Source organism: Phalaenopsis equestris, unplaced genomic scaffold, assembly GCF_001263595.1.
Source record: "Phalaenopsis equestris unplaced genomic scaffold, ASM126359v1 Scaffold001013, whole genome shotgun sequence".
Classification (NCBI taxonomy): domain Eukaryota; kingdom Viridiplantae; phylum Streptophyta; class Magnoliopsida; order Asparagales; family Orchidaceae; genus Phalaenopsis; species Phalaenopsis equestris.
In genome coordinates, this window is record NW_018165452.1 from 902,817 (window position 1) to 914,851 (window position 12,035).

Sequence of the window (12,035 nt, forward strand, 5' to 3'; positions counted from 1 at the left end):
TATATATATATATATATATATATATGCACCGTTGTGTCTTAGTCTGACTCATTGGTTGCGGCATTTGTTGCAAGTCCTTTGGGTCGAAAGTTTGATCCCTGCGTATAATCGAATTGCAAATCTTCAAGAACGAGGGCCCGCCCCTCGGTCAAACTATGGGTTTGATCGGCGATCAACCTTATATATATATATATATCGGGCATCTGCTTATCAGTTTTAAGTCCCCTCTGGTGTGGGGTTCAATTCTCCCTCAGTGCATGATGTGGTACTCAAATTCTTGGGCGCACGAGGGATGGTCGGGGCTCGTATAATAGCCTCCGGTCATTCCTTTGATATATATATATATATATATATATTTGTGCGTCTAAATATATGTAGCAAATAGACATTTTTTGATAAAAAAATTATTATCGATGAACTAAAAATTTCAATCTCGAATATATATATTATGTTCCTTAAATTCCATAAAGTTGTATCAGAAATCAATCAGTAACAGTACTAACTTCCATGATTGATATCTTAGGTTGGTGACAGACATCCCTGAAACTACAACTACAAGTTTTGGTGAGTGATAGCTTACTGTGTAACAAATTACACCCACAAATGAATTCATTTGTCAAATATATCCATTTTCTGTTAAAAGATAGAGTACAGAAGCTGCAGCTCACCTTCGATCATGCATATAATTTCAGGAAATGAAGTGGTCTCCTATGAAAGCCCGAATCCAACGGCTGGGATCCATCGAATAGTATTCATATTGTTTAGGCAATCTGTCCAGCAAACTATCTACGCACCTGGATGGCGTCAGAACTTCAATACCAGAGACTTCGCACAGTTTTACAACCTCGGCTCGCCGGTGGCTGCCACGTACTTTAACTGCCAGAGGGAAAATGGCTGTGGAGGCAGAAGGTATAAGAACATATATGGATGACTTTTAATATGGTCATAAAATCAACAAATAAATACGAACTTTGTTGCTACAAGGGTGTTGTTACTAAGCATTACTTGCAGCATGATAATATTTACACATTACTAACGAGTGGTTTATTCAGATTAATTAATTGGCATCAATACAAATTTTCCTATGCTTTATTTCCTTGTCTTATCCCTCAATTTCATTACAAAACCTACAAGCATATTAATTTTATATATAAAGAGAAATATGAATTCTTATTATTAAATCATGTGACATCTTAGCAAAATCATCATGCATCATTCTATGAATTTAAATTTACATCATTACTTATGAGGAGAACTACACTCAATGAATGTCATATTGCGTGAAGGTATGTTGCCAGTGGATGGAGTTGACTTGTTCGTCTGAATTGTCAAGAAGGTGCACCTAACGGTTTAAGACGCTACGACAGCAGTACATGTCTGCCTTCTTTATTTTAATTTGCTAGTTTATATTTCATACTAAAAAGAGAAGAAATATTTGCCAGATTTTCTACTGTGCTTCGAAGTCCTTCCCATGGTTCAGAAAAGGTTTCTGGAATAGCTTAGCACTGCTGTAAGAAAGCTCTTGTTGCCATTTAAGTGTACAAGGGCATAGGGGTTTGAAAATAAAGGGCTTGCTTTTTGCCAGGAAATGGAATATTAAGCTGCTTTTGTAATTTTATACTCAGTTGAAAGTCTTCAACATTTTTAGAAAATCTTAATCCAGGCAGGAACAGATCATTAATCATCTTTGAGATTGTCATTACCTTAAATGGATTGTGCATAACCATACAGAACAACTTGGGAAGCAGCGTACTGCCGAAAATTTGAGCTTTACATTCAATAAGAAAATAGAGCCTGCTTTCACTTAAGAACATGTTCTTTGAGCGTAAATAGCAACAAGCTATAGAAAATCCCACCCATGCAAAGAACTTCCGTAAAACAAATTTTGAAAAAAAAAAGGCAATTACATGCAAACCATGCAATTCTTACGTATTTATACATCAAATAACTAGACTTCAATAATTATAAGCATAACACTCAAATCTTTAACATTACAACCAAAAATATCATATTACTATCTTTTTAAAAATGATCTTTTCGTGTAAAGGTTATGACACGAATGTATTATATAAATGTAAATATCAAACTGATTTTAGATATGTAAATACATAAGAATTGTGTGGTATGCAAGTAAATGTCAAAGAATACCTCCCTCCCTCCCTCCCCCCACCCCAACCAAAAATAAATAAATAAATAAATACATGGAATTTATTGCAGAATGTCCAAGCTTTTAATAGATCTAAGAACCGGTTAACATATCCAAAAAATAAGAGCACTGGCGCTGGTTTTCAGAGACTCACGGTTCAACCATACAAAACAACAAAGATAAATCTAAGCTTCCCATGCTCCATGTCTCAATATTGAAAGCACCGCCATGAATGTAAGAGAACACCTCAGAACGAGGCCAAGCAGGCGTATCCTGCTCAATTCCTCTAAACACCCTTTCAGACAGCTAAAATGGCAAAGGAGTCATTGCTCAAGGCGCTGGCATGGCAAGAAAACCTTTAGCTACCATCTTCTGCTCTGAAAAAGATCTCCACAGAGCTTATCAGCCAATTCAAACCTCTCAAAAACACTTCTGGCAACCACAGGTGCTTGTTCACTTCAACTTCAGATCACCATTCAAGTATATTTATTGAATCCTGCATTCAATGAGTATCAGATTCCATTTTCATCACCCAAAAAGAACAAAGATAAAGGTCAAAATTATCACATTTTTGCATACCCAGAAATAAAGAAAACCAACAGCACTTTTGTTCAAATGATCCTGAGCTACGATCTCTGTCTGAGAACATGAGCCAATCTGAAATTTCTTACACCTAAAGGACCGTGCATCGGTTAGCTGTAAAAATTAAAATGAACCTGGAAACCAAGCATCAAAACCTAAATGTTATTGAATAATTTATAAACAGAGCACTCAATTCGTATGTAGTTAATTATGTACACATAAAATTCAAGTTTTACATATATATTACTTTTCCTATGAATGAAAAGGTGTATTCACTTTTTAAAAGTTAAAAAAGTGGTATTTTTATGTGATATGAAACATTCGGGTGGTATAAATGTAAAAAAGTAAAGTTTACGTGCTATATATGTAAATACGTGGGACTGGCTGGTGTCTATGTAAATGCCCCAATTTTTTTAATAAGCTTAAATAGTTGATTGTAAAAAGCTCTTGAATGATGACAGAGATCAGAGAAAGAGTGGTTTGACTAAAGATTCAAATGATACAAAGGAAGAAAGCCTAATAAAGAGTGTATGGCCTGAGTAAATTGGCTGTCAAAAAAATCATATGCTTGCTTATCAATTCATAGAGAGTGAAACTTAGTGCATATCATCAAGCAAGCAAGCAAGCCAATGAAGTGTATGGCAAACTAGGAGGGATGATGAATGGGCATTTCTTTAAATTATTTAGAATTGCAAAAATTTACATGTGTGGAATTGAAGTTTTTAATTTGCAGGAAAACACATGTAAATTAAAGAAATTACAAAAGTAAAAAACTAATAAGAGTTAGAGGTTCGGCACCTGCTTAGGTTGACACAATTTTTAATAAAAATAACTGATGCTTTAAGAAAGCATAACAAATTCAATGTTAATTAAAAGTATGTCAACTAATCTATGATAGCACATCTAACAAAATCCAATGAATCCAATTGAATAGAAATGAAGTCTAATTTAAAATATAATATGATTTTTTATAAGAACTAATATTTTTTATTTATGTAAATTTAAAATATATTAAATATGCTTCAAAAAATCTAAAAATTTTTATATAGAAACAGCCACAACAAGAAGCCTTTATCTCACTAAGTGGTATTTGCCACATAAATCCTTTTTCTCCATTGTGTCCTATTGAGTGTCTTATTTTCATTTAATTCTAATAAACTAAGATCATGTTTTTATACAATATGCCGAGGTCTTTTTAGGTCTACCTCTACCTTTCTTAAATAGAAGTCAAATCTAAAATAACTACTCTCCTAATCGGATAATTAGATGGTCGACGTTTAATGTGACCAAATCATCTAAGATGACTATCTAATCTTGTCTGCCGCTGGAGCTGCACCAAACCTTTCACGGATATATTTGTTTCGTATTTTGCTCTAAGGGTGCATTTGTTTCAGCTGTCGTTGTATGAAATCTCAGTTCAAAAATTGTTGTGGAAAATCTGCAGTTTAATTACTAGTTTTTCAGAAGCAATTGTTTTTATTTGAAAAATTCAGTTTTGAAAGTTTGTTTTGAGGATAAAAATCTGAAACACCCTTTGCTCATATTTAACTATAAGAAAATGCATTTGATAGCAACAAAGGAGGAAGGTTTGGAGTAAATTATCAATAGACGTTATGTTGCAACATATTTTGCTTAGCTTCAGTAAAACAAACTTTTTTTTTATTTTACATTTGAAGTTCTACTTAAAGATTTATCAAAGATTCTTCATACTAGTTCTTAGTAGGTTTCCAGAGCATTACTCATGGTTATCATTTCCATACAAAACAAGGTAGGATATCAAATTTAAAAATATTTAGTGTACCTTCAAACAACTGGAATGCCAAGCTCAGTTTTTCTATTTTTTTTAAATTCCCCTAATTGTAATTGTTGTACAAAGAAACGTTGGACAGAATACTAGAAGCAAGAATGTAGTAAGCAACACGGAATATTTCAAACATGCAAATTCGGATGTTTGAATGCGGACACGAGAAGGAAGTCACGGTCGCTAGCAGGGTGAAATCTGCACCGCGGTTTTAACCAGGATCGGATTTGGTTCAAAAATCTAACCGAGAAGCGGAAAAAAATGCACCCCTAAGTATAAAGCCACTCATCCACCTAAGCATTCTCATCTCAAAACACTTAACTTAGTTTGTATACTTCTCTTTTATAGGCCAACATTCTGCACAATAAAACATTGCGTGTCTCACCACCACCTTATAAAGTTTTCCTTTAAGTCTAAGCCGCACTTTTCTACAACACAATTGGCCCCGATGCATTCCTCCACTTCAGCCAAACAACTTGAATTCTATTAATAACATCAGTCATCCAACTTGAATTCTATTAATAACATCCCCGTCTATATCACCACAACTCTGAACAAAAAACTCAAGATATCTAAAGCCTTCACTCCTTTTAATGATTTAATTACTCCTTGTTACAACTCCGCCACTAAATCTACTACTATTAAAATTACATAACATATATTCATTTTTAGATCTACTCAAATGACGATCATTAGACTCTACAATAAAACTCGATAATTAAAGTTTTCCTGAACTCTCTCTAGTCTTATCCACAAGAAGAATATCATAAGTGAAAAACATACACTAAGGTACATCTTCCTGTAAATGTACAGTAAGAGCATCCATAATAAAAGAAAAAAGACATGGACTTAATGTCGATCCTTGATGTAATCCAACTGAAATAGGAAAATACTTGGTCAATCCTCCATCTGTTCGAACACAAATAACAACTCTAGTATGCATTTCTTTAATGACTTAAATATAAATCATATCAACACCTTTCTTTTCTAGAACTCCCCAGAGAACTTCTCGTGGAACCTTATCATAATTTTTTTTCCTAAATTAACAAAAATCATTTGTAAATTCTCCTTGCTATGCACTTCTCCATCAAACCACTCAAGAATTTTTTTTATATAGAGACACAAATATGTTATTAAAAAAGTGAATCTCAGGCTATCATTTTATTGCAAACTCCATAAAGATGATAAATTATGTATACTACAAAACATGCACACATAGATTTAACTCATTTCATGAGATCTACCTTCGTTTATCGCCATCTAGAGATCAAATAATCCCTTAGGCTTTAAGAGGGTTGGGATATTAATTTAGTATTTCTTGTATTGATAATTTTAATATTTTAATATGCTTCATGCATAGCAATAAATATAATAAGCTAATGATTTTTAATAGTGTTAATTGAAATTAATAAGCTTATATTTTTAGAAATTTTTTTGAAAATATACTTTAGTATCCTTTATTAAATTTTAAAAAAAAAATAATTAACTCATGAAATTATATAAAGTAAATTAAGAGAATATAATGGGAATTTTGAAATAATCTTAATTTACTAATATTTATAAATAAATTAAAACAAATTTTATTAAATTAATAGGGCCTAATGGTAGTCCACATAGTATTTCAGTCTTTTTGGTACGAAATCATGCAGAACAAATAAGAGGAAAAACAATATTAGTAATTATTTATAAAAAACTTAATGAGAAAACCAAATTCGACGGATATTTTTACCAAATAAAGAAGTATTAATCAATTATATTAAAATAGTCAAATTGTTCTCTAAATTAGACTACAAATCAGGTATCTGACAAATTAAAATGCATTCTGATAGTCAAGAAGTTACTGCATTTAGCACACCACAATGACATTATCAGTGGAATGTAATATTTTTTTTGTTTAAAAAATGCTCGTCAAATATTTCAGCAAAGAATGGGTAATATTTTTAATGAATTATCACATTTTTGTCTTATATATGTAGATGATATTTTAATATTTAATCAAATCATTACTGAACATTTAAAACATTTAACTCGCCTCGCTCAAAAAGCCCAAAAATATAGTATAACAATATATAAAAAGAAAGCAGTCTTTCTAACCAACACTATCGAATTTTTAGGACTTTTAATAAATAAAAGTTCTATTGAATTACAAGAACACATATTAACAAAAATAGACAATTTTAAACAAATAAGTAATAAAAAAACTTAAACCGATTCTTAGGATGCGTAAATTACACTGCATCAATTTGTTAAAAATCTTTACTAACACGTGAATTATTCAGAAAATAAATATGAATGATGAAAATATAGATACTTATGATATAGTTAGTGAGATTGAAGAAAAATCTAATCTAGATATAACCAATTATCTGAAAATTTTTTATCTACAACTATGGAATTTATAATGTAAAATTGTTTTTGGCAATAACATTCTAAATGAATTAATTAAAATAAAAAAGTATCTCATTGGAGAAAATACCAGAAAATGAGTTACCATATTTATCCGAATTAAAGAAAATTAGAGATTTTGCAAGTCTCAGAATTACTACAGAAGAAAATAAAAAAAAAACTAAAGCTTCTTCAATTACTGAAAATGAAAAAACATCTTCTTCAACAACCTCTACATATGCAAAAGTATTACATGACACATCTACAAAAAAGATTACAGAAATAGCGCAGGAATGACAAAATTATCTTTTTTACGAAGAGATAGTTAATTCTCAGATTTATTTCCATACAACTGGAAAATATCAAGTTGCTTATATATATTGAAATACTGATGTAAAGCTTGTCTCAGAATTATACAAATGCGGATTAATCCATATGATATATTTAGATGATAATAATCTTCTAAAAAAATTACCAAAGATAATTATTGAAGCAGTGGATATTTTCCACTAAGTAGTCAAACATAGAAATTTATTTATCAAATTATATCAAACTCATTCTGCGATTATTTCCTTGATGCAAATTCAATTTAGCAGTAAATCTTACACCCTGAAATACAAACCTACAGAAAAATTATTTCAGAGATTAATAGCCGAAGACTTATACCAAATATGGATTAAAAAAAAGAAAATTGATCATTCAAATATCTGAGTATATTAGAGTTAAGAAAAATTATTCATATACAATCACTGTGAGAAGACTACTAAAAAGATTCATGAATTAATATATAAAAAGTGGATCTCCATTGTCAGCAAAAACAACTTAGCCGTCAGCAAAGAGACAAAAGAAGTATTCTGTCAGAAATTGCAGAAAGAGAAAATTCATAAATGTACGTATTGTCAGAAAAGAGATACTATACAAAGAATACGAGAAAAACTTGAAGCAATGAGTAGTGAGAGTCAAATGTAAGAAGATAAGCATAAAGACGTATTAATCAATTGTTCTCCAGCAGCTCACCATCTAAAGTAAAAGAATATTCTGAGAATTATTCCGACAAAAACAAATGTTCACTTATCAACAAAAAATATTCTGAGAATTATTCTGACAAATGCAGATGCTAAATTGCTCAGCCAGCCTGGCAAGACAGCAGCAATTATTTATTCCACTTAACAAATACGTAAGCAATGACAAATACTGCAAACTCTTCTCGTCTATTTAAAGTTCTCCCTTTTCTTATTAGTTACAGAGTGAATTAAGTCTTATTTTCTCTTCTTATTCTCCATTTGTTGTAATATAATGTTTGTTGGCCACAGCGGCTAAATATTATCTTCCTGCTCAACATCTGTAAGTTTGTTTTTAATGTACTAATGGTTATTATTATTTTGTTGGTTTGTTTAAATCTATATTTTATTCTGTCTTGATTCTTATCTTTTCTAACTACGCACATGGTAGAAAACGAACTAATGTTGTACTTTAAATCTCTGAAGTACTTACATAAGGATGTGGTCTGTTAAGGACCTTGAGTGTCTTGCTGAGCCTTAACTTTCTCTAGAAAACCACAAAAAAATGTGTAAGATGAACCGGAGAATCTAAGGTCAAACCCTAAAATAGTAAGATATCAAAATAGGATAACATTATCTTAAACAATCTTTCAGAAGCGTAATGTACCCTTATACTTTATAAAAACAAAATTGCAGGCAGAAGAGTAGGAAGAATTTATTAATCATGAAAGAAGAAATAAGAAAGCTTGAAATAGGATTAAGGAAATTTAAGAAAAATCTAAAAAATGAAATTAGAGAAATTGAAAAATTACAATAGAGATTAAAAAATAATCTAAATTTAGAAAATTCTCCTGAACGAAAATTTTTATAAAAATGAGAAACTTTAACTCCTAAAACTTACAAAACCTAGAAATTCTTGGATGGTCTAATCAGACTAAATATAATACTCAAGGAAACATACAAGGATCTATGCATATTAACGAAATCATTTCAGTTGACGAACCATCTCATAATGAAAATAAGATAAAAAACTTGATTATTGTGTTAACCGAACACAAATGTATGAACACTCCAGTTAATTATTTGTTTGTAGATACTTCTTCCTCTAATAGACCTATGGAATTACCATCCTCGTCCTCTACAAATGAAGTCAGTACAAGCTAAAATACAGGTTCTTATCCTTGGTACTTACCTCCCAACATTAAAAGAATTTCCACATACACATCTAAAACTAATAAAATAGAAAACAGGAATCAAGATAATATACTTGAACCCATAAGTGGAAACGGTATTTACTAAAACATAGATTGTAGTAAAAATATAAATGAAATAATTGATAAATGGGTAATAAAAAATAGCTTAGTCACATATAATTATAACCTAAAAGAGAAGACGTTTTTGGATTCCTAGAAAATACACTTACTGGAATCGCTAAAAAATGGTTTTTATGATTAAAAGATAATAAAAAACAAACTATTAGAGATACTTGTTTAGGAGAAAGAACTATAAGTACACCTAGAAGATGGCTAGTTATTTATGGCGACTATATCAAAAGTGAATTTTTAGGATATAAAATTAGGTACACTACTGAAGCTAAAAAACAAAAATATCAATCTGACATAGCAAAGCAGAAAATAACAACTCTAAACACCTGTAACATTTGTTATTTAAATGAATATAAAAGTGAATATCTAAAATATTTTTATGATAATTTAGTTGATGACCGACTAATATATTTAGACATGTATTTTTACAAATTATCAGAACCATATAACATTATATGGAGCCAAGGGTTTACCACAAAACATCAAAACGATATAACTCTAGAAAGTCAAATACATTATGCTTTAGAAAAATTAGCAGAAGCATGTCAGCATATAGTTTTACATAAGTAAAATAAACAATATAAACAATCGTTATGTGGCGAGAAATCTAACCTAGTCTCAAATCAGTGGAGATGTTATTCCTCTAATAATAAATGTAATTACTCTGCAAAAGTAAAAAAAAAATTCTTTAAGAAAATATAAAAAAATAAGATCTGTACGTGGGAATTCTTTTAATGCTGGGAGGTAAATACCGAAGATAATAACCTGTATTTTGACTTGTACTGGCTTCATTTGTAGAGGAAGAGGATGGTAATTCCATAGGTCTATTAGAGGAAGGAGTATCTACAAACGGATAACTAACTGGAGTAGTCATAAATTGGTGTTCGGTTAACACATTACTTATGTCTTTTATCTCATTTTCAAAAGAAGATGGTTCATCAACTGAAATGATTTCGTTAATACGTATAAATCCTTGTATGTTTCCATGAGAGTTATATTTAGTCTAATTAGACTATCCAAGAATTTCTGGGTTTTGTAAGCTCTAGAAGTACTTGAAGTTTCTCCTATTTTTAAAGATTTTCGTTTAGGAGAATGTTCTAAATTTAGATTATTTTTTAATCTATATTGTAATTCTTCAATTTCTCTAATTTCATTTCTTAGATTTTTCTTAAATTTCTTTAATCATGTTTCAAACTTTCTTATTTCTTCCACGATTAATAAATTATGCATACTCTTCTGCCTGCAATTTTGTTTTAATAAAGTATAAGAGTCCATTACGCTTCCGGAAGATTGTTTAAGATAATGTTATCATGTTTGATATCTTACGATTCTAGGGTTTGACCTTAGAATCTCCGGTTTATCTTACACTTTTCTTTGTGGTTTTCTAGAGAAATTTAAGGCTCAACATGACCCTTAAGGTCCTTAACAGACCACAACCTTATGTAAGTACTTTAGAGATTTAAAGCACAGCATTAATTCGTTTAGTATCCTATGTATAGCTAGAAAAGATAAGAATCAAGACAGAATAAAATATATATTTAAACAAACGAGCAGAATAATAATAGCCATTAATAAATTAAAAACAAATTTACAGGCACTGAGCAAAAAGATAATATTTAGTCGTTGTGGCCAAAAGACATTATATTACAACAAAAGAAGAATAAGAAGAGAAAATAAGATTTAATTCACTCTGCCTCTAACAAGAGAAGGAAAAGCTTTAAATAGACGAGAAGAGCTCGCAATATTCGTTATTGCTTATGTATTTGTTAAGTGGAATACATAATTGTTGTTGTTTTTCCAGGCTAGCTGAGCAATTTGGCATTTGCATTTGTCGGAATAATTCTCAGAATATTCTTTTGTGATAAGTGAGCATCTAACTTTATCGAAATAATTCTCATAATATTCTTTTACTTTAGATGGTGAGCTGCTGGAGAATACTTGATTAGTACGTCTTTATGCTTATCTTCTTACATCTGGCTCTAACTACTCATTGCTTGAAGTTTTTTCTCGAATTTCTTGTATCGTATCTCTTTTCTTACAGTACGTACATTTGTGAGTGTTCTTTCGTAATTTCTGACAGAAGAATAATTTTTGTCTCTTTGTTGACGGCTAAGTTGTTTTTGCTAACAATTGAGATTCACTTCTTATACATTAATTTGTGTATCTTTTTAGTAGGTTGCTTACAGTGACTGTATATTAATAATTTTTCTGAGCAATAATATACTCAAATATTTGAATGACTAATTTTCTTCGTTTCAATCCATATTTGGTATAATTATTCAGTTGTTTCTCTCTGAAATAATTTTTCTATAGATTTGTATTTTGGGGTGCAAGATTCACTGCTAATTCCAATTTGTTTTAAGGAAATAATCTCAGAATGAGTTTGATATAATTTGATAAATAAATTCCAATGTTCGACAACTTGGTGAAAGGTATCCACCGCTTCAATAAATGGTTTTGGCACTTCTTTTAAAAGACTATCATCTTCTAAATATATCATAAGGATTAAACTGTATTTGTATAATTCTGAGACAAGTTTTACATCAGTATTTACATAGATATAAGTAACTTAATATTTTACAATTATGTGGAAATAAATCTGAGAATTAACTCTCTCTCTTCACAAAAAGATAATTGTTGTCATTCATGTTATTTCTGTTATCTTTTTTGTACATCTGTCATGTAAATATTTTCGCTTATGTAAGAGTTTTTGAAGAAGATGGTTCTTCATTTTCAGCAATTGAAGAAGAAGCTTTAGCTTTTTTTTATTTTCTTCTCTAATAATTCTGAGACTT

The 12,035-nt window shown here is 30.4% G+C and overlaps 2 protein-coding genes across 4 annotated transcripts in view; one reads left to right on the forward strand and one right to left on the reverse strand.

Annotated features, from left to right (window-relative positions):
• LOC110032713 (protein HEADING DATE 3A-like) overlaps positions 1-1,539 on the forward strand; it is a 2,556-nt gene extending 1,017 nt beyond the window's left edge. Inside the window, exons 3-5 of the mRNA XM_020736438.1 lie at positions 524-564; positions 693-909; positions 1,287-1,539. Coding sequence (XP_020592097.1) covers positions 524-564; positions 693-909; positions 1,287-1,311 — 283 coding nt within the window. The 3' untranslated portion in view covers positions 1,312-1,539. The remainder of the gene's footprint in view (positions 1-523; positions 565-692; positions 910-1,286) is intronic.
• A 682-nt stretch (positions 1,540-2,221) lies between these two features.
• LOC110032712 (pentatricopeptide repeat-containing protein At1g06710, mitochondrial) overlaps positions 2,222-12,035 on the reverse strand; it is a 16,899-nt gene continuing 7,085 nt past the window's right edge. The window contains exons 3-4 of one of the 3 annotated variants that reach the window (XM_020736435.1): positions 2,726-2,819; positions 2,222-2,642 (exon numbers count right to left, since the gene is read on the reverse strand). The gene's annotated coding sequence lies outside the window, so the exon portion shown is untranslated. Of the gene's footprint in view, positions 2,643-2,725; positions 2,863-12,035 lie in introns of all 3 variants that reach the window. The other 2 variants (XM_020736434.1, XM_020736437.1) reach the window with 2 other exon arrangements.